The sequence below is a fragment of the Phocoena phocoena genome, chromosome X, assembly GCF_963924675.1.
Source record: "Phocoena phocoena chromosome X, mPhoPho1.1, whole genome shotgun sequence".
Classification (NCBI taxonomy): domain Eukaryota; kingdom Metazoa; phylum Chordata; class Mammalia; order Artiodactyla; family Phocoenidae; genus Phocoena; species Phocoena phocoena.
Genome location: NC_089240.1, coordinates 81,078,434 through 81,102,868, shown reverse-complemented (window position 1 = coordinate 81,102,868; position 24,435 = coordinate 81,078,434). Strand labels below are relative to the sequence as shown.

The following is a 24,435-nucleotide window of genomic DNA, read 5'->3' as shown; positions in this document are numbered from 1 at the left end:
CTCGGGTTCGTGCCCCGGTCCGGGAAGATCCCACATGCTGCGGAGCGGCTGGGCCCGTGAGCCATGGCCGCTGAGCCTGCGTGTTCGGAGCCTGTGCTCTGCAACGGGAGAGGCCACAACAGTGAGAGGCCCGTGTACCACAAAAAAAAAAAAAAAAAAAAAAAAGATTTCAACAGATTTTAATTCTAAAGTAAGATTAAATCATTAAACAAATTTCAAAATCTCCAACTATAGCTGCTAAGTTAAATGTCACTCACCCATATAGTGGAATACTGTGCAGCTAGGAAAATTATGCATTAGAAAAATTTTTAATGACAAGTTTGTGTTCTCCTACATAGGAAAAAAAAATCATACTGTGATTCATCTTATGATACCAATTTTACAATATATGTACCTGTGTGTACACATAATATAAAGATTTGAAGGATGTGCACCAACATGTAATCAGTGGTTAACCCTGGTGTGAGGGATTAAGGGTGCTTATTCTTTATTCTTTTTGTCTTTAATTTTTCTATATTTACTGACTCTTCTGTAATATTTTAGTTTTCCTAAGCAGTGAATTTTATAGCCAGAAAAATGAGATTAATTCAAAAGAAATACATTTCCATTTTCTATAAATCTGTTCAGTGTCTGCACATGTGGCTATGGATATATACAAAATCTCAAACTGTCAGTTTAACGTTTCAATCCCCATGCTTCTCACTGATCTCTGAACAGAATTAACCAGTTGCTTGGCTGTAGTGTTGATACATTATGGAGTGCTTTTAGAAGCCATTACTCAATTGGTAACAGGAAGTATTTTGGCTCATGGCTCCGAGACAAGTTCAGAGTTTCTTGGCTACAAGGACTAAATTAGATTGAGAAAAGTTTTCTTTAACTCTGTTAATCAGTTATACTGACAGGGCTAATATCTGTCAGACAGTTTCTACAATTAAGGAGCCACAATATATGATTCCATTAAAATATTTCATAGCATAAAAAGTAGTATATGTTCATTTTAATGTTTACTACATATTTAATCACACTCATACCCATCACTACCACTACAAGTTAGAAATGCATATGCCAACCTTCAGCCCAGGGTGACTTCTAAAGCTGAGTTATGAACCCCAACTGGAAATGCTGACAACCTTAACTATAGTGGCGTGAACAACGCTGGCTATAATAAAATTCTTGTTCAGATATAACTCACATAAAAAGTAAAAGCCAAGGGCTGTGAGTAGCTCAGTACATTTAAGCCATTTTTCAACACATTCGAGATCCATATAATTCTGCACTCCTTTCAAAGCAATACCTGATGGCTTTTTAGACTTCTGTGTTTTGTTTCTAAAAATCTGTATACAGTAATATCTCATAAGACTTCCGATGAAACATTCTTCCCCTTTATCTTCGGCTAGTGAGAGTGCTAATGAAACTTTTATGAAATAAATGTTATTTCTGTCTTGTCTTGCTTTGCATGTTCAATTGCAGGGAATGGACCTGTTCGGTGAATTCAGAGATAAAAAGCGCCCAACAAATTCTGATTTGCAAAGCCTGTTAAAGTGACTCTGCACTAAAATTGTCAGTGTAAAACTAAAGAGGATAATATTGTTCCACAACAGTTTAATTAGCACTTTGCTTTTTTTCCCCCTGAATGTAAAAGGAAGGACTTCTTTTCTCTTTCATGCAAATAATAGTAATGATAATAATAATAACAATAATAATAGCAGAGGAAATCAAGTACATGAGTCCAAACCTCTGGCAAAAGCAGCAGTGACAGTCACTGTTTATTTTTTATTTTATTGGGGTATAGTTATTTTACAATGTTGTGTTAGTTTCTACTGTACAGCGAAGTGGAGTTCCCTGTGCTATACAGCAGGTTCTCATTAGTTATCTATTTTATACATATTAGTGTATATATGTCAATCCCAGTCTCCCAATTCACCCCTTTCCCCTCTTAGTGTCGATACATTTGTTCTCTACATCTGTGTCTCTATTTCTGCCTTGCAAACCGGTTCAACTGTACCATTTTTCTAGATTCCACATATATGCGTTAATATACGATATTTGTTTTTCTCTTTCTGACTTACTTCACTCTGTATGACAGTCTCCAGGTGCTACAGTGCTCTGAACACTCACAGCTGCAAGTATCCCACACATGTGGATAGCTGGCTGTGAGCACTGTTGAAGGGAACAACGCTGATTAGCCACAGAGTTGCTGTAGATACTCCCTCAAGTCCAGTTGGCACAAACTTAGAATTTAACGATCTGGAGAATGATGTAGAATTGATTTAGTGTACATTAACTATTTCTAGTAGAATCTGAAAATTCCTTATGGGAGATAGAGCTCTTTGTTTCCTCCAATCTCAGATATTTGCTTATAATTTAAACATTATAGCATTTCAACATGAATATGGTCCTAAACATCATCTTGCAAGTAGCCTTATTAATTACAATCATTTCCCATTCTAACACTATGGAAGACCAGGATAAGGCACAGAATGAAGATGATCAAATGATTATGGTTGGTAGAGAGGCAAGAAAAAAGCCTGTTTATAGATATACATTTCTTTTCATATATAATAAATCATGAATGTGATGGACTTCATACAAGATTGTATTTAGAGGCAATTCTGCCATGACTAATATCCACAGAAAATTAAATTTTATTTTGCAAACTATTTGAACTTCACAAGCCTTTAACATCACTGTAAGGCTCAGCATATACTTTTATGTGCTAACTACTTTAAATGACAGTAGCTCTTAGAGAAATAATTAGTTTTGAGAATGGAAATACAGCTAAAACACAAAATACAAATATGCTAATTGTTTGACCCTGCTATACACTTGTTTTGGAATTTGATCAGACAGACTAAATACTTCTTTTCTTTATACTCCGTTCCAAAGTTAATTGATGATACTAAATCATCAATTCTAGAACTTTTATTTAACTTTGAAGTGTTAGGGATATGACACTGCTGATGCTAGAAGTAAAATCCATTCAGGGAATTGTGTGTTTTGAAAACCAGATACAGGTGATTTCAAATTCTTACATATATTTTTTGGGTACAATATCTGCACACAAATATCATTTCCACTGTTTTTGCAAACTGTCTCCCCATTGGTGGTTTCCTCACATCGCATTCCAAATCCAATAGATTTTTAAGTCCTGCAGTTTTTCCAAAATCTCTCCTTTCCTTTCTAGTCTCACTGCTATGACTCCTCAGCTACTAAAAAGTAAGATTCCAGATCATGGAGGACTTGATATTATAATAAAATAAGATTTGACTACATAATGAAGGAGTTCAAATTGTGTTTGTAAATCATTTAAAAAAATCCTCAAGTCTAAGAAATATGTTTCTTTCTGGGTGTTAATTTCATGTCTATTAGTTTACTTATTAAAGATTTGGCAATGTGGAAAATTCTGTAGCCTATATTGCTGCTTTTTAAACCAGTCATTAAGACAGAAAAACTGAAATGTCAGTAATCACTTTTGTACAGTCTTCTCTAGGAGAAGACAACATAAACAGGATAATACCTTCTAGTGCTAGACCAAAGTCAAGATTAGGTGGTTATCTATCACGCAGATGGAGTTTACTAGGTGCATACCTGAATTTCATTTTTCTAGGCTTTATTTTGGTAAATAGTATTTCTCAAGTAAAGCAATTAGTTGGGCTGATGTTGGCTTACTGTTTTCAGGAACAACAGTTGCCTAACTTCATTATTAGCAATGCAAAACCTTTGAAAAAGTGTTGCTCAGTGCCACATGGCAATGGTGTCAGGCCTTGGAAGACACTACTCTAATCATTACCACAAAACCCTTGTTTACTGTCTACTTATCTACCTATGTTTAAACTGCATCCTCCTGTGATAAACCATAATGGAAAAGAATATGAAAAAAGGATATGTATGTATATACGTATAACTGAATCACTTTGCTGTATAGTAGAAATTAACACAACATTGTAAATCAAATATACTTCAATAAAATAAATTAAAAATAAAAACTAAGCTGCATGCATTTCCTGAAATTACCTGCCTGTCAATTCCCCAAATGATTATATTTCAGTGCATGAAAATATAATAAATATACAGACAGACACATCAGTCTTCTCTTTAATGAAATGTTGCTGGTGGGACTTCCCTGGTGGTCCAGTGGTTAAGAATCCGCCTCCCAATGCAGGGGACACGGGTTCAATCCCTGGTCGGGGAACTAAGATTCACAACAACTAAGCCTGCGCGCCGCAACTACTGAGCCCGTGTGCTCTGGAGCCCGTGCACCACAACTAGAGAAGCCCGCACACCACAACGAAGATCCCACGTGCCTCAACTAAGACCCAATGCAGCCAAATCAATCAATCAATCAATAAATATTTTTTTTAAAAGTTGCTGGCTGCAAGTAGGTATTTTGAGTAGGTGTTGAAGGGATTTTTAATGTTTAAAAATATGGTGAGGAGTTGAAACCATAAAACTCTTAGAAGAAAAGATGGGGGAGAGCTCCTTGACATTTGGTCTTGGTGATGAATTTTTGGATTTTATACCAAAAGCACAAGCAAAAAAATCAAAAATAAACAAGCAGAATTACATCAAACTAAAATGCTTCTGTGCAGGAGAGGAAACAATCAACAAAATGAAAAGACAACTTACAAAATAGGAAAAAATATTTGGAAATATATTTGATAAGGGGTTAGTATCTAAAGTATATAAGGAACACATGCATATAAATCAACAGCAAAAAACCAAACAACCCAATTAGAAAATGGGCAAAGGGCATGAAAATGTATTTTTCCAAAGAAGACATACAAATGACCAACAGGTATATGAAAAGGTGATCAACAGCACTAATCATCAGGGAAATACAAATCAAAACCACAATGAGATTATCACTGTACACCTGTTAGGATGACTATTATAAAAAAGTCAAAAGATAGGAGGCGTTGCTGAGGATGTGAAGAAAAGGAAACCCCTATACACTGTTGGTGGGAACATAAATTGGTACAGCTACTATGGAAAAACAGTATGGAGGTTCTTCAAAAAATTAGGAATAGAACTACTATACGATCCAGTAATCCCACTTCTGGGTATATATCCAAATGACAAGAATCAATATTTTATAGAGATATCTGCACCTCCATATTCATTACAGCATTATTCATAGTAGGCAAGACATGGAAAGAACCTAAGTGTCCATTGACAGATGAATGTACAAGGAAAATTTTATATATAAATTACACATACACACACACACACACACACACAAACACAGACACACATACACACTCCCTGGTGCCATAAGTTCAAAATTTTTTTTTTCATTTCACACATAATTGAGATCATGCAATATTTATCTTTCTGTGTCTGGGCTTTTCATTGAGCGTAATGTCCTCCAGGTTCATCTATGTTGTTGCAAATGGCAGGATTTCCTTCTCTTTTAAGGCTGAATAATATTCTATTTCACTTATATGTGAAATGAAAAAAATAATGAACTCATAGTATCAGAGAGTAGACTGCTGGTTACCAGAGGCTGGGGGGTGAGTAGTGGGTGGGGGAAAAGGGGAGATTTTGATCAAAGGGTACAAACTTTCAGTTATAAGATGAATAAGCTCTGGAAACCTAATATACAGCATGGTGACTACAGTTAATAATAATGTATACTCAAAATTGCTAAGACAGCAATCTCAAATATTCTCACCACACATACATGTGCGTGCATGCGCACGTGCGCATGCGCACTCACACACACACAGAAGGTAACTCTGTGAGATGATGAATTGTTAATTAGCTTGTTTTTGGTATTCATTTCATAACACATAAATTTATGAAAACATCACATTGTACAACATAAATATACACCTTTTTAACTTGTCAATCATACCTCAATAAAAAAATACAGTGAGGAATACATATGGTAGAGTCTTAATGCCACCAAAATGGTGTCCATTTTCCTCAATGCTTTTTTTGTAAGAATTTCAATATGCTCAGAGTTCTGGTTAGACGATTCTGTAACCAAAGATTTATAAAATAAATAAAAGCAGTCATACATATTAAAAAATACAAGACTTTCTTGGTGATAAATCTTTGTGCACTTGCAGATCCTCTCAACCCCAGAACACTGCATACTATTTAATGTGTGTTAATCTCTAAATAACTATCTACAGTCCTCCCTTGGTATGCACGGGATTGGTTCCAGGATCCCCCAAGGTTACCAAAATCCGTGGGTGCTCTTATATAAAATGGCATGGTACAGTCAGTTTTCCATATCCACGGGCTCTACATCTGTGGATTCAACCAACAGCGGACTGAAATTTGTTGAATCTGTGGATGCAGAACCCGTGGATTTGGAGGGCCAATTGCATGGAGTTTTGTGATGATCAAGAGTTTATCAGGGCTCATACATATCTACGTGTGTTTGCACGCATGTGTGTGTGTGCGTGCGTGCGTGTGATTTTCTGTGTGTATGTGTTCATGACTACATTAGTATTTTTTTCTTTAAAACAAAGGCTCCTTCATAGGTAATACAAATGATACATTATGTGCAGAACAGAGCAACATCTGGTACACTGGTTTAACAGAGCATATCTAAACATTGTACTTATCATTATTCTTTACAGTTTCAATCAAATTAAATTCTTCTCTATGCTGGAAGGTCCAGAGTCACTTTTATGCCATCTCAAATGGGTGTCCTCCTAATTCACTCAAAAGTACCCTATTGGTTACCTGGATCCCTGGTCCCAGGGTTTGGTATTTCAGCCACTTCTCTTGACTATCCACTCTTACTCTCTTGGTGATCGCATCCACTCACACGGATTTAGCTACTATCTATGTCCTCATCACTTTCAAATGTCTATCTATCTCTAGCCCCAATATCTCCATGAACTCCAGACTCCCATATCCAACTGCCTACCTGATGTCTCCATTTTGATATCTAATAGGTATTGAAACCTTACTATGACCAAAATTGAACTCCAGATATCCCAAACCCAGTCCTTCTACAGTCTTCTCCACTTTGACTGATGGCAAATCCATCTTATTTCAGTTGCTCTATTCACAGCTTTCGGAGTCATTGTTGAAGAATCATATTGTCATGCTCCTCTTCCTATTTATAAGCAAATTCAGGTGGTTTAATCTTTAGAAAAATAGTAAGTCTACATTTCTCATAAGCTCCACCACTGCTACCCTAATTGACGCTAACATCTTTCCTCCCTTGATCAACTTCAGTGGTCTCCTGATCTCCCACTACTCTTGCCATATTGCAATCCATTTCTCCACTTGGCAGTCTGAATGATTCTTTTAAATATAAGTCAGATCTCATTACTTCCGTACTCTCAACCTGCTAATAGTTTCCCATCAGACTCTGAATAAAAGCCAAAGTCCATTCCAGGGCCTACAAGATCTACATGCTTTTGCCCGTGGCTACACCTCCAACCTCTTTTCCTATCACTCTCCCCGACCACTCACTGGCTCCCTTACTCTCCTTCAACTACAATACCACTTAGAAGACTCAGGGAATTTTGCATTTGCTGTTTCCATTGCTTGAAGTATCCTTGACTGAGATATGAACATGGCATGTTACTTCAGTTTAATCAAGTTTCTGGACAAAGGTCACCTCCACAAAGAGGCCTCCCTGACCACTATATGTAGTACTACAGTACCCTCTGTCATTCTCTATTCTCTTATCTTGCTTTATTTTTCTTCATAATACTCATGACTGAAGGGAATTATATTTTTGTCTGTTTTTCCCATGAAAATGAGAACTTTGTTTTATTCATAACTATAGCCCAAGGGTCCAGAATATGGTCAGTGCTCAATAATTACTTGTTCAGGAAATGGGTGAATGAATGAATGAACTGTATGATGAGTTATATCTTAGAATTATTTCATGATTATAAACATAAATACACAGTCAATCCTCATTATTCATGGATTCCATATCTGTGAATTTGCCTACTTACTGAAATTTATCTGTAACCCAATCAATACTTGCAGTGATTTTGTGGTCATTCAGAGACATGCACACATGCAGAGTGGTGAAAAAATTTGAGTTGTCTTCAGTGCATGTTTCCAACTGAGGTTGAACAAGGGGACACTGTGCCTTCTTGTTTCAGCTCTCACACTGTAAACAAGTGTCCTTTTGCAACCTATTTAGTACCATATTTTTCTAATTTTTGTGCTTTTTTGGGTGGTTTTGCTTTTTAAAATGACCCCCAAGCACAGTGCTGAAGTGCTGTCTGGTGTTCCTAAGTGCAGGAAGGCTGTAATGTGCCTTACAGAGAATATACTTACGTTAAATAGGTTTCATTCAGGCATGAGCTATAGTGCTGTTGGCTGTGAGTTCAATGCTAATGAATCAATCATATATATTAAATATGGTATCTTTAAACAGAAACACACATAAACAAGGTTATATATTGATTGCTTGATGAAAATTGTATGACCAGAGGCTCGCAGGAACCTAACTCTGTATTTCCCGTAGAAGCAATGATTCAATATTCCCTAATTCAATGTTTACAATGACTTTATAGAACATAACTACTACAAGTAACAAGAATCAATTGTATATACCACACAGAAGACACAGAAAACACAAAAATACTACTGACAACAAATATTACTGTTACGTATATTATGATTAATAAAATTTGGATCTTATTGTCTATTATTTTATTTGAATTTACTATATTATTTGTATTCACCATGTCATTAAAGTTCATTGAAGGCTTCATTTTATTCAAAATATATTACATTATATGTATGTTCTATGATTCATTTTATTATTTCTCTTAATTCTTAGCTCTTTTGTATATTTCCAATTATTCAGTGTTACAAATAATGTTACAAAAGAAATTTTTTTTTTTTTTTTTTGCAGTACGCGGGCCTCTTACTGTCGTGGCCTCTCCCGTTGTGGAGCACAGGCTCCGGATGCGCAGGCTCAGCGGCCATGGCTTACGGGCCCAGCCGCTCCGCGGCATGTGGGATCTTCCAGGACCGGGGCACGAACCCGTGTCCCCTGCATCGGCAGGTGGACTCTCAACCACTGCGCCACCAGGGAAACCCACAAATGAAATTTTTGTGCATAAATCTTGGTACCCATTTCTGATCATCTTCTTAGGACAAATTAAATGTTTGCAATTAGTTTGAGGCTCCTGATACATTTTCCTTTCCGAAAAATTGAGATCATCTTGAACTTGGACCATTAATGCGTATGTATCTCCCCTATACCACCTGTGTCAGTACTGAGTATGTGACAGTTTGTTTTTAAACTTTGTCACTTCAATAGCTGAAAAACTGTATATTATTGTTTTATGTGTATTTCTTCCATTACTGATGAGGTTGAATATTTTTGGTATGTTTGTCTTCTGAGAACATTCTGCCCATGTGCCATTTGTCCACATGGATGGCACATGTATTAAAATTGTTTCTAATGAATTTCTAAGTTGGGATATTAACTGAAATAATTAATAGAAGTGTAAGATATAACTCATTTTCCTTTGAAGAACTCCTATTCAGTGTGATTTCTAATAGTAAAAGATACATGAATAAATGCCCAAATTAATTTACAGCATGCCCCACACTTCCATGGAATAGATAGCTGAAGAAAAAGTGATATATTTAAAACAAGGGATACAAATGTGCAACTCAGGGACTGTAAGTCCTTATACAATTAGAATTAAATAAACAAGTGTTTAGTTGGTGACCATATCCCTCAAGAAGGGTGAGCAATAGAGATATTCTTTGTTCATCACCACAGGGTGTGTTACTACTCTCTGTGAAAATGTAGAAGGAAAAATGAATTGAATGAAACCCTAAATCCTGACAATACCATTTTATATATTTATCAGTTTACTATAGTTTTAAAGTAAAACAATAAGTGTTTGTATTTATATGATTTCATTGGGTGTTTCTAATGGTAATAATTAATTTCCCATTAAAATCCAGAATTTATTAAGGTTTATATTGCCTTCTCAGCTTATCTTAAATTTATGAGTAAAAATTTCATTTTTCATATCTTTTTTAACTGTGTTTTTGATATTACTCTCAGTGTTGTTATAATGAAAAGAATAAGTGATATAGAAGTAGCCAAAATCTTAGCTCTTATTAATTGTGTGACCTTGAGCACTTTATTTAATGTTTCTGAGACTCAGTCTTCTTTTCTCTAAAACCAGGCTTACTGCAGTGCCAGGCACTTAGTAAGCCCTTTATAAATGGTAGTGGTTAATATTATCACTAGTATTAGAAAAAAATGCAAAATTAAGTGAAGAAGCAATAGCTAGCATAAACATTATCCTTGGGTTTTGTGCTACAAATGCAAGCAGAATCCATTCCTTAAAAATGCATGTAAAATAAATGTTTTATTATCATTTGTATTAGTTATTATAATATTTTAAATTCACACCTTTTATATGTTCCCCTAAACATTTACTATTAATTATTTAGAACATTCAATTAAAACTATACATTTTTTCTTTTCTTCCATGTTTACACATACTAAGGACAAAGATATCCTATCAGAATAGGATAATGGAAATTTTATGGTCAACTCTTAAATGTGGAATAATAATTCTTCCATCAGAGCTTGGAGATGTCATTCAAAATGAGATGAGCCTATATGATCACGTTTTTAGAGTCTAATTTCAAAAAGACTATGAGGGCTTCCCTGGTGGCGCAGTGGTTGAGAGTCCGCCTGCCGATGCTGGGGATACGGGTTCGTGCCCCAGTTCGGGAAGATCCCACGTCCCGCGGAGTGGCTGGGCCCGTGAGCCATGGCCGCTGAGCCTGCTCGTCCGGAGCCTGTGCTCCGCAACGGGAGAGGCCACAGCGGTGAGGCCCGTGTACCGCAAAAAAAAAAAAAAAAAAAAAAAAAAAGACTATGAGATGGAAAAAAGTAAAAGAACATGTAAAGAAAAGAAAATTAATGACATCATATGTTATTTCAGAGTGCTTTATGATTTAACAAGTGAATTTTGACCTTCATTTTTTAAATGGGGCTGAACAAACGTAAAAAACCTGATCAAAATCATCTGGAATTAATATCTTTATGCTAGCTTGAATGATAAATCATTATTTATATATAACAGTTTTCTTTTAAGGCATATCCACACTGAATATCTAATTTTATTATCATAATCACCTGAGGGATAAATATGACCACCTATATTTTTCAAATTAAGAAATGTTATGATACAATGAGGAAAAAGGCACTGAAAGGTTAAGTGGCAAAACTATGATCCAACAAGTAGGTAGTAACAAAGTTGAAACTAGAATATATATGTTATGATTTTCATCCTTGGCCATATTATTTCTACCATGCGTCTCTTTCAGATATGACTGTACCAGAATTCTTTGACACAGAGCTATTAGCTTCCAGTAGGAGTCAGGGTTTTTTTCCCCTCACTATTTCAATGACTCTTCTAATAGAAATGCCAGCTCCATTCTGACTGTTTTACGTGGAAATACTCTAAAGGAGTTTGGGTCATATAAAATTAGCATAAGTCAATATTATATTTGCTATTTACTATAATTTACCTCATCAACTTGTAGAATCCCAATTCCAGAAAAAGACCCAGTTAAATTCAAGAAATCACCCCAGCCACGTAGTCCCCTGTGTTCAAGACACGTTTGAAACGTGTAAAAAATGGAGAATGGGGGAAGCTTATTAGGTAGATCTGATACTGTTCTTTCTTCTTCCAAAATCACCAACCCTAATATCCCTAAACCAGATTCATCCTTATTGATGAACCCATCAAAAGAACTGGTAGTGGTAAAAACTGCAGTGACAGCAACCAAGTTGCTTACCAGATTCTACCAATTTCCCCTGGTGGTACAAGGGAATCTCCACTCAGGACAGGAGCCACCTCTTCCTATGATTCTGCCATGGTGGCAGAGAGCTGGTTTTTTCTTCATTTCTTTCACTCTTCCCTCTTCCCTTACTCTCCTCTCTCTACCTTGACATTACTACTTAACATCAGTCCCTAAACCTCTTGCATCAAATATGTCCCTGTGTTTTACTTCAGGAGTCAATCACATTTTAACATTTGCTGTATGAATATTCATTTTTCACCTAACAAGACTGTATCCACAAGGAGATTAAATGAGCAATATTCCCACATATCCTCTTTCCTGACATTGAAGCAAAGACACAATGATAACAATGAGAGCAGTGACAGGTTCTTGGTGAAAATTTTACCTCAGGATGTGCTCAGGACATGTTAGGACTCAATGATATACAAGACAGCATAATATTGACAACAGCTATGGAAAAGAAACATTCACCCTGAATGTTTACATGGCATATAATGTGCTTGGTGATTTTCTTAACTTTTTTTTCCTTTTTAATACTAGAGTGTACCCATCCACTCTCAGACTAAAGGACACTTTGACAAAATCCTTAAGTGACATACAACTTGCTGAAAAACAGTAATTATTTACAGTAACATCAGATCAACTCTGACAGCAGTTATTTATACAATGCATGTGATCATTATAACTAAGCACAGGTAAAAACAAGAGGACCTTTTGAATTAAAACGTAATACCTTTCTCACTATTCATCATTCATTACACATTTTAAAAATACAAATGACCGCCTATTAAAAAATGCTTTATTAAAGCATATATCCCTGGTGCACACAGGTGACCAGCTGAATTTTCACAAACTGAACACACCCATGTCACCAGGATCCAGATCAAGAAATAGAATGTGACCAGCACCCCAGAGGCCTTCACATGTTCCCTTCCAGCCATTAACCCACCCCAAAACTAACCATTTATAATGATTTCTAACATCCTACTGACAGATTAGTTTTGCCTTAAACAGCTAATTTTAAAGAAAACATTTTGAAGACCTGGGCGCAATGTGTAAGAAGTTGAAATTAAGTATCTGCAAATATATTTTAGCTATTTTAAGTATCCAGAAAGTTTCACTGGGGTTAAATAAAGATGGCAGCTAAGATCAGGTGGAGGTTTCAAAATCATTCACTGAGCTGACTTTACTATGCCAATACGGTGTTAGATTTTCCCCTTGAAAAAGGAAACTATGATAACATACATTATTTCAGAAAGCATCATGCCAGGATGCAGCCAGGATGCAAAAGAGTACAGGATATTGTAATGCAAAAGAGTATAGGATCAAGCACCAAACTAAGAAGCTCAAGTAAGTACTATGGTAGAAGAGGGGAAGTGAGAGACGCCTGAAAGCCAAAGCAGTTGGGGAAGGCTTCATAGAGGGCCATCAAAAGATACATACATTAGGCTCAAAAGGGCTGAGAGAAGAGGGGGGAATTTCAGTTTAGAAAAACACAGAAGCCTAGGCTCTGAGACAGGCTGGGCCATGAAGTGGGTGTGAGACAGATGAGCTATGCATACAGTTCTCTAGCAGAAAGAGATTCTGGGTTGCAAAAGCTAAGGTACCGTAACAAATGTCTATAAGTCTATAAAAAATAGCTGATTTATATTGAAGCATTTTACTCAAGTACAAATGGCCATGGTCTCTGCTTCCTTTCACTGTTCCCTGAAGATATGAATGTTTTCAATAGTTTCCTGTAGAAATGAAAATTAATTATAGGGTTTATATGTTATGAATTATAAACACTGTTTCGTAATGACTAGATTACTGACCAGTAAGAAAACATGACTCTCTTTCCTAAGTCCTTTTGACATTTCAGGTTGAAAATATATTTTCTATGCATGTGTTGGACCTCTTGTGATTTGTACTATTTTAAAGAAATTCACTTTGTTTAAAAAAAAAAATTGGACCTAAGTGTCCATTGACAGATGACTGGATAAAGAAGATGTGGCACATATATACATGGAATAGTACTCAGCCATAAAAAGAAACGAAATTGAGTTATTTGTAGTGAGGTGGATGGACCTAGAGTCTGTCATATAGAGTGAAGTAAGTCAGAAAGAGAAAAACAAATATCGTGTGTTAACACATATATATGGAATCTAAAAAAAAAAAAAAAAGGTTCTGAAGAACCTAGGGGCAGGACAGGAATAAAGACACAGATGTAGAGAATGGACTTGAGGACACGGGGAGGGGGAAGGGTAAGCTGGGACGAAGTGAGAGAGTAGCATTGACATATATACACTACCAAATGTAAAACAGATATTTAGTGGGAAGCAGCCACATAGCACAGGGAGATCAGTTCGGTGCTGTGTGACCACCTGGAGGGGTGGGATAGGGATGGTGGGAGGGAGGGAGATGCAAGAGGAAGAGGATTACTGTAGCTTTGTAGTATGGTCTGAAGTCAGGGAGCCTGATTCCTCCAGCTCCGTTTTTCGTTCTCAAGATTGCTGTGGCTATTCGGGGTCTTTTGTGTTTCCATATAAATTGTGAAATTTTTTGTTCTAGTTCTGTGAAAAATGCCAGTGGTAGTTTGACAGGGATTGCATTGAATCTGTAGATTGCTTTGGGTAGTAGAGTCATTTCCACAATGCTGATTCTTCCAATCCAAGAACATGGTATATCTCTCCATCTATTTGTATCATCTTTAATTTCTTTCATCAGTGTCTTATAATTTTCTGCATACGGGTCTTTTGTCTCCTTAGGTAGGTTTATTCCTAGATATTTTATTCTTTTTGTTGCAATGGTAAATGGGATTGTTTTCTTGATTTCACTTTCAGATTTTTCGTCATTAGTGTATAGGTATGCCAGAGATTTCTGTGCATTAATTTTGTATCCTGCTACTTTACCAAATCAAAAATAAATAAATAAGAGGAAGAGGATATGGGGATATATGTATACATATAGCTGATTCACTTTGTTATACAGCAGAAACTAACACACCATTGTAAAGCAATTATACTCCAATAAAGATGTTAAAAAAAGGAATAATAACAGTACCTGATGAAAATATAGCAAATATTTGAAAAACCATACTGAAAAAGAAACCTCATTTTCATTACTGGAAATGGCTATATCACCAACCCATTACTTTAAAAACTGACAAATAAAGGGAATAAATTGAGCATTTAGCTTAACTTTCCTGTATGAGCTATATTTCAGCAAAGCCAATAGTTGCTGAGGAAAGTCTTTTACAGAACATTTCTAGCCAATAAATGCAGAAAGTATAGTAAAATTAGAAAGTCACCATTCTGCAACCTCTAATAAAATAATGGATCAGGGCAATAATCATCGTAGGTGCTAAGACCACTAGGTGAAATTTGATAAGGAACTTTATAAGAAAGAAATCAGGCTGACACCATCTGAAAGTGGAACATCCAATATTATGTCTCTTCATGTGATACAACAAAAAGTACATAGCACTTGCTTCCAAAAAAAAAAAGAAAGAAAAGAAGAATAAAACAAAGAAACACTGCTCTAATCAAGCCTCCAGTTCTAATTTCTCATGTACAAGAAATAAGGAGGCTAGCAAAAAAGTTAAACACCAGAAGAAACCAATCAACCACATTCAGAATCCAGCACATTCTTCACGATAATTAACTTGGTTTATTCAATAAACAATAGCATTTTTTAACAAAAAAAGGAGAAACAATTATAAATTAAAAGAGTTAAAAATATAAAAACCAAATGCGATGTGCACATTTTGTTTGCACCCTGATTCAAATAAACTAAGTCTAAAAAACACTTTTGAAATAATCAAGGAAACTTGGACTGGGTATTAGATAATGTTAAGAAATTGTTCATTATGTTAGGTATGGTAATGGCATTGATTTGTGTTTAAAAAAATATGTCCTTATATGTCAGACATATATTATGCATATAATGTGCATAATAAACTAGTAACTCTAGTTAGATGATAGGATAGTTGGAGTTTTCTTTAAAGGCTGAAATATACCTGCAAAAACACTATCACCGTCACCAGTAGCAGTAGTAGTAGTGGTAGTAGTAGTAAGGATGGGAAATAAGACTAACAAAATGTTTTATAATATGGAAACTGAATACTAGGTACACTAGGGTTCATCATATTTTTCTCTGTAATTCTGTTTATATTTGAAAATTTCCATAATAAAAATAATTTAAGCCTCAAAAAAAAAATTGGGGTGACCTGGTGAGAGTAAGGAAGAAAGTATATCAAACTGGAAAATGTATGAATTAGACTCCCTAAAACTTAATATTCCTCTCAATTTTTATAAGATTTTTATGGTGTCAATATGATAGAATGTAATTCATTCAGCAAAATTATTTATTTGAGATAGTGTAGGAAAGGTCCAAAAAAAGCTAAACAAACAATTTAACTTTTTTATTAAAATGATATAGTGGTACAATGTATACTCAGTTTTATTCAGACTGCTAACATCTAAGTAAGGTCAATTCTATTGACATTCTGTTAACATTGGTTTATTATCATTCTGTGCTTCTAAAAAGTTAGACCAAAACACAAAGTTGTTTTTTTAAAAAAAAATTTATTGGAGTATAGTTGCTTTACAATGCTGTGTTAGTTTGTACTGTACAGCAAGGTGAATCAGCTATACGTATACATATATCTCCTGTTTTTTGGATTTCCTTCCCCTTTAGGTCACCCCAGAGCACTGAGTAGAGTTCCCTGTACTTTACAGTAGGTTCTCAAAAGTTATCTATTTTATACATAGTATCAATAGTGTATATATGTCAATCCCCATCTCCCAATTCATTCCATCCCCCCCTTCCACCTTGGTATCCATACATTTGTTTTCTATGTCTGTACCTCTATTTCTGCTTTGCAAATAAGATCATCTATATCATTATTTTAGATTCCACATAATATGCGTTAATATACGATATTTTTCTCTTTCTGACTTACTTCACTCTGTATGACAGTCTTTAGGTCCATCCACGTCTCTCCAAATGACCCAATTTTGTTTCTTTTTATGGCTGAGTAATATTCCATTGTGTATATATGTGCCACATGTTCTTTGTCCACTCCTCTGTTGATGGACATTTAGGTTGTTCCATGTCCTGGCTATCGTAACTAGAGCTGCAATGAACACTGGGGTGCATGTATCTTTTTGAATTATGGTTTCCTCTGGGTATATGCCCAGTAGTGGGATTGCTGGGTCATATGGTAGTTCTATTTTTAGTTTTTTAAGGAACCTCCATACTGTTCTCCATAGTGGTTGTACCAATTTACATTCCCACCAACAGTGCAAGAGGGTTCCCTTTTCTCCAAACCCTCTCCAGCATTTATTGTTCCAAAACAGAAAGTTGAAATCTGCTAGGACATCCTATGGTTTCATACTTTCTCACATCTTGGGTCCTATGAGTTACTGTACATTGAATGCTCTAAAAACAGTAGGATTTTGTCCCATAACTCAAAAGATTTTTCAATAAAACAGTAGATAGTATAAAAGTAATTTTTTTGTTCAGTCATTAGAATAAAAGATGTTTCGGCAGTTAGATATTACGTTAAGACAGTTGGCTGCCATTAGTTCCTATGAGACTTTTAATCCTTACTGTTCACCATAAACCTTTATGGTATGGCAGTCTCCATAAGTTTAGATATTCTCCATTAAGAGCTCGATTGTTTCCAATTTTAACTCTCTCCATGAAAGAAGTAAAACATGGACCAGGAAATATTGTTAAGTCATGGTGTCTTCTTTATTCTAACTTATCTTGTTTCTCCTCTTGTATTTACAGTAAACAGTAATTTTCAGGTTGCTATTCTCAACTTGTCAACTTCCCATAATGCCTTATTTTGAATACGCCTGCTGTACTAAAAGGATATACAATGATTCAATGTAGTAAACATTTATTGAGCATTTACTTCTCTCTGAGATGCTGAGCTAGCACTGAGTCTGTTGGGACAAATGGGGCATATTCCTTGCCACTGAGGTACTCAACCTAGGAGGTACAGAGAGAAGCATACAATGAAATAAAAAAATGCAAATGTGGCAGGTGCTGTATTACTAATAAAGCTAAAGTACTGCTGTGACTCAGAGAAAGGAAAGGGTATTTCTGTCAAAATGGGGATAGAGAGACTGGAGTACTATATAGAGGAAGTGGCATTCATACTCCAGTAAATCTTTTATTTGGTCAGAGTTGATTTTCTATGTTTTCCAATATGTGAGCATGAATCTCTGTTGTATATTTTAGACCACAAAGGAAGGAAAAGTGGAGCTGAAATGTATGTAATAAAACAATAGACAAAGGTCTGCAAACCTTCATTGACTGTGTGATCGTGGGCAATTCCTTCGTCATTCTGGGCCTCAGTTTTTCAACTGTAAAATGATGAATTTGGACTAAATGCCATCTTGGGTCTCTTTTAGCAGGGACAAGATGATCTCTAAGGCTTCTGCTAGCTCTGGAGTTTCAGAAAATGTTGTTTTGTTTTTTTGCATTCCCCCAACTTTTTTTTAACTCTGCTATGATGTTACTTTTCCTTTATCTCATAGATTTTTCCCTACCATATTTCCTCTAATCTAAACTTTCATCATGATTAATCCTGTGAAGAAGTCAGAGTGGGTAAATAGCTAATCAGAGTTACTAATATAGCATGGAAAGATGGCAGATTATCAAAAGGTATGGTTGGTCATTAAAATTTATAATAGTTGATTTAAAGCATAAGAAATTAACACTGCTTATAGAAAACTTAACCAACTTTTATTTTGTAGGATGGCAGTAATTTAACTGAAGTGAAACTCATTTTGGAGGTATGCAAAACCTCAGGATTAATAGTCCCTTCAAATACATTAATATAATTTTCTCCTGCTGAATGGAATAGTTTTAATTAAACTTTACTAACCCTTTTGGTTTAATCCCTGGAGCTGACCTATAAAACACTAGAGGTTTTACATCAAACTGTAAAAATCCTCAAAGCCGAAAGTTAAAGTGATAGCCACAGGGTGGGGAAAAACAATGAAGGATTTACAAAGTAGGTCTAGTAAACCAGCAGTGCTTTATACAATACAGATCTATATATCTATTTATATAATTATAAATACATATATAATCTTTAAAATTATTCATTGGGGACAAGGTAATGGTGGTTTATCAAATAAATTTTCAATATTTTAAAGGCATTAGATTCTCTATAGCAACCACTTTTTTTCTCTCTGAAGACTCATTGGTATGTCAAACAGGAATGAGAGGACCTGCAGATTTATAATTTAACTTGGAAGAAAATGACGAGAGAAATATTATTTTATGAATTCCACTGGTAATAAAATTCCATTGTACTGTTTGATTCTGAACTTCATAAGGGCGGCTTGCCTCCCGCACTCCCTGCAATAATAACTAAATAGATAAATAAATAAGTGAAACCAAAGCAAAACCAAACCACTCTCCAATTCTTTAGGCAATGCTTCATAAACGTTTCCCACCCAAGAGCCCCTAATGGAAGAGAAGATTGAACACGCTCCCCAAGGGATCTGCGGCAAGTGTGAAATTTCTTTGAAGTCATCTGTTTTATTTTAAAAATTCATGTGAATTTTGCATTCCACTCCATAATATATATCTGTGTTAATGTAAAATGATGTGTTTTCTCCCAATATCTTTGAGTTACTGAGCTCTAGGAAAATATGCTAAGTTTATACCATAGCTTTGCATTGTCCAAGATGCACACAATTTTAGAAGGTTAGCTTAACAAGGAACGAAGGCAATTTATAAAATACGTTTTTCCATGAATCCCACGTATTTCTTACTTTCAGCTTTCTTTTCACTTCAAGGTAATTTTTTTTTCTTTGTCAGTTAATTTGAGGTCTATAACTTTAGTTCTGAGCTGAAATACATTTATTTGCTATAGCAGACAGAAAAGATTCTTATTCTATCAAAATAGGTACTTGGGTTTTAATAATCAAAAAACACAGAAGGGGGGAGGGATACATTAGGTGTATGGGATTAATAGATACACACTATTATATATACAATAGATAGGCAACAAGGATTTACTATATAGCACAGGGAACTATATTCAATAGCTTGTAATAACCTATAATGGAAAAGAATCTGCAAAAAGATACAGGTATATATAACTGAATCACTTTGCTGTACACCTGAAACTAACACAATATTGTTAACCAACTATACTTTAAAAATAAAAATAAAAAGTAAAGAGAGAATTTTCAAAGGTATAAGAAAAAAACAAAAACAAAAGAAGATATTAGTAATCATACAATTATTCTTGAAATACGAGTTATATAACTGAATTAGTTTCATCTTATCTATATCACTCCAGTTTAAAAAGACAGGTACTTTTTTCTTTTTGTAGGCAATCATTTCTCAAGGAGATTGTCCAAAATCATGGAAAATGAATTAATATATAGTGTTGATTTATTTTTATTTTTGCTGGTTGGTTGTGAATATAGATATGCTTGCTATATACACAGTACTGGAGGTGACAGAATGTGATTCAAACAGGACTGAAATCTGTATTAAGCAAAAAAGACAAGTTAGACTTAGACACCAAGGAAAAGTATTTAACTATAAATAAGAAGTTAAGTGGCTTGACCTTTCAAACCACATTCTGTTTTTTCTTGCAAACTAAATTCACAAGTATTTTGTTCTAAGGCTTTAGTAGCAAAACATTAAAAAAAAAATAAGGAAATGGATTCTGAACAGTGATTTGACAAATAATAGTCAATTGTCTTAGAGGACAGGGCAGGTAAGATTTCCAGGCATATGATGCAGGATGAAATCGTACACAGAGACAGAATTATTAGAAAGGAATAAAAACGGCTCAAGAGAAAATACTTCTGAACACATGAGAACTAGAAGGAAATGAAAGGGGGATGCAAGCAGGCAGAATGTACTTAAGAACTTGTTGAGTTACAAACTCTGAGTCTAAATTTCATAGGGAAATAAAAAGAACTAGTCAAAATAACTTGAGAATGGGGATTGCCGCAGCCCAAACACAAAGATAGGAAGAGGATTTCTGGCAAGTCTTTCGAATACAATGGCAGGAAGACTACACGAAAGCAGAAATAAGCAAAATACAACAGAGAGGTTTTGCTCTTGAAATGGATAAGAAGAAAGAAGTTGGTGATATCGTAAAAGAAAAATATGAAAGGATTTACCAAAAGCCCAGATATAGGAAACAAACAAATAGAACTGAGTATAATACATAATTGGCTGAGACTAGAGAAACTATAGGTACCCTTATGATTGTTCTCTTCCAACAAGACAACAGCAACAACTGTAATACTCATTAAATTAAAGGAATTAAAGAAATTTCATTAACTTCATTAAATTCAAGAAATATGTTGAGGATGTGATCAACAATACCAGACTGGCAGAGATGATCACTGAACAATATTACACAAACGACTTTCTGGGCTTTATAGACACACTTTTTTTCTCCTTCAACAGACACTAACAGGTTTATATGGTTTGTAATAAACTCGGGAAACATATGCTTTTGAGTCCTTACTGAAAGTCCTCTGAGTTATAGAGAAGCAGAATTACTATAGTGCAGTTTCAAATATAAGATTTACGGCCTACTCTTCTTATCCAAGAGGAAAAATGTACTTCTCCACATACATCACCTCACTTTCAAAAAATGTTTCCTTGACCCTTCTTCCTTTCTTTCACTTTTCAACTTCTTCTAAAAGTAGACAATACTTACTAACCAACAAAACTAATCTGTTCGAATTAAAGTCTTGGAGACATTTTTGTTCCTCCTCTCCTGTTCTTCACTGGTGCCAGGTTCTGCCCATTCTAGTCCTTCAATGATGCCCTGCCACCTATCTCATCAAGATCAGACTGCTTAGCATGACACTGAAGTCTCTGAAATGGCTACCTTACTGCTTCAGCCTGATAGTCAATGACTCTTTCACCATCCTAACACATTCCGCCACTGTGCCTTCTCATATTGTCTGCTCTCTGGACAGCATACCCCTTTTCCATGTCAGTAAAAATCCTATTCTCATGCTTCACCCTATTGGCCTCCTCTTATCTATCCATTCAAAGTTTCTTTCTCTCTCATCTAAACCACAGTCCATTATCTTTTCCTGTAGCACTTCTCATATTCATCTTTGTTTTATAAAGTATTTGTGTATATGTCTTTTCTTCCCTTCTAGATTTTAAACAAATTCAAGCAAGAACTATCTCACGATCATTTTGATATCACCAACAGCCCCAGGGTATGGTTCCTTTGCAAATAATATACACTTAAGTATTTATGAAATGAAAAAATATACTATTTGATCAGAGATATGAAAGCTTCAATAACCTAGAGTGCTAAAAAATAAAGTTGGTCAAAAGCAGGTCATTAAAACACACTATGCTGTCAAATATAAGCTAATGGAAACTATCTTCCTGCTTTTCTTATATCAGTAACCAAATAAAAATTACGATTAATGCTTATAGATTATTTAATCCTACTGTTTAAAATATTTACTTAGACAAGATGTAGTCTCAAAGCAGTTACAAATCAATTACCTTTGCTTGCACTTTCCACATGTTCCAGTTCTTCAGGAAATTTCAGGATATCCCGGTATTTTTCCTCACAAATTTCAGCAATAAAATGCAAGAGGGTTGTCTTTTGATCTGCTGATTTAGTATCTCGGATCTGGAATGGAATAACGACAATATTTTTAGTATTTTTTAATAATATATATAGAGAGACTTTTTCTTTTTTTAAAATTATTATTACTTATTTATTTATTTTTGGCTGAGTTGGGTCTCTTCGTTGCTGCACGTGGGCTTTCTCTAGTTCTGGCGAGTGGGGCCACTCTTCCCTGCAGTGTGTGGGCCCCTCATTGTGGTGGCCTCTCCCATTGGGGAGCACGGGCTCTGGGCGCACGGGCCTCAGCAGCTGTGGCCCACGGGCTCCAGAGTGCAGGCTCAGTAGTTGTGGCGCACGGGCCCAGTTGCTCCATGGGCATGTGGGATCCTCCCGGACCAGGGATTGAACCCATGCCCCCTGCATTGGCAGGTGGATTCCTAACCACTGTGCCACCAGGGAAGCCCAAGAGACTTTTTCTTAAATAAGAGAAATAAATGAATAAATGAACTCAATTCATTGTAACTAATTAAAAATTTTTTTTAAATGTCTGGGGTAGTTCCTACTGGGGTCTAGTGACAATGCTCTGGATTTTAAAACGAACTCCGCATTTTAAAAGAGAGAAAGATGACCGAAAAAAGTAAAAAGTTAAACATGAATCCGTATTTCTTAAAATGTCTAGATTATTATAGCAAAATGAACTATTCTTTTCATGAGAAAAGAACATTCACTTAAGTATTGATAATAATAGTCCAAGTGAATGTGTGTTTATGTTATCAGCATTCTGTTCTTTGCTTTATCACAGAAATATATTCTTGAAAGCTTGATTCGTCTGTGAGGTAATATTTATTTCTGGCCATTGCTGCTGCAAATGAATGTAAAAGAGCAAGCACATTTTACCCTCGTTTACTTGCATGGGCCATCAAAAAAGAATAACTGAAGGCTTTTTATGCTGATTTATAAACAGAATCTGACCACACAATTGTGATAATATGTCAAATTTTATTTGCCTGCCTACACATTGTATCTTCTTTTCAGAGACACTAGAAAAGGGATGCTGTGGCTAGAATGATAAAAGTCTTTAAAGTATAGGACCAAAAATATCTATGATGAGAATCTAAGTGTTTTCTTTAATATAACTCTCATACTAGACTAAGCTGCAAATGAAATCAAGGATTTACTTCAAAACAAAGGATAAATATGGTATAAAGTATCAACTTTTCTCATTCTATTGGATGATTTAATTCTATAATCCTTAGATGACAGGTTTGTCCACTGATGTTCATACTGATTTGGGGTTTTCAGCTTTAAGGATTACTGTTTAGAATAAATGAATATTCTTTGCAAATAGGTTTATGAAAAGGCTGTGGAGGATATTTAGGTAATTACAGAGTAATTTAATCCTTATTGTTTTAGTATCTAAGGAAAAAAATTGTATTTAATCAATCAGTCCCATACTTTTTGTGCTACAGCTTTCTAACAACTGCTACGTTCCAATGATATGAGCAACTTAAGAGAAATGTTAGTCTTCAGGCTCAAAACAAACAGCCACAGGAAGCATGATGCTGATAACTGAAGTGGCCACAATGATTTCTTTTAGAATTTCTGGGATTACTATTTATCCCATGTAGGTAAAATATTTAAAATTTTGCATTATTATGTTGATCCACCAAACACTTTTAAGTACTACAAGGTTGAAATGACACAATTCAAGAACGAGCTATAAGAACAAAAACCAACAAAAACCTCAAGGGCAACTTGTCTTAAGTAAGGCTTGCAGCTGTAGAAGAATCACTGGGAGGTTCACTTTCCTAAAGAGAGGGCTTTACCGGAGATTGCAGTGTTATATGTTCACAAAGTGCATCCCCTTCAGGATATGCTGAATATTCCAAGTAATAAGGAAATAAACATTTTCTTTTTTTCTTACAAATTAATTGAATTCCTAAATCCTAAAAACATTAGGAGCTTAGGGAAACTGAAGGCATATCTTCCTAAAGGAAAGGCGATTGATCTATATTTTGTGAATTCTATGGAAACAAATTATTTACACATACACATACACATACACACACACACACACC

The 24,435-nt window shown here is 35.2% G+C and overlaps 1 protein-coding gene across 1 annotated transcript in view; it reads right to left on the bottom strand.

The window, feature by feature from the left end:
* The window catches only part of DIAPH2 (diaphanous related formin 2), a 741,115-nt gene that overhangs the window by 231,552 nt on the left and 485,128 nt on the right, over positions 1 to 24,435 (bottom strand). Inside the window, exon 23 of the mRNA XM_065900213.1 lies at positions 22,291 to 22,420. Coding sequence (XP_065756285.1) covers positions 22,291 to 22,420 — 130 coding nt within the window. The remainder of the gene's footprint in view (positions 1 to 22,290; positions 22,421 to 24,435) is intronic.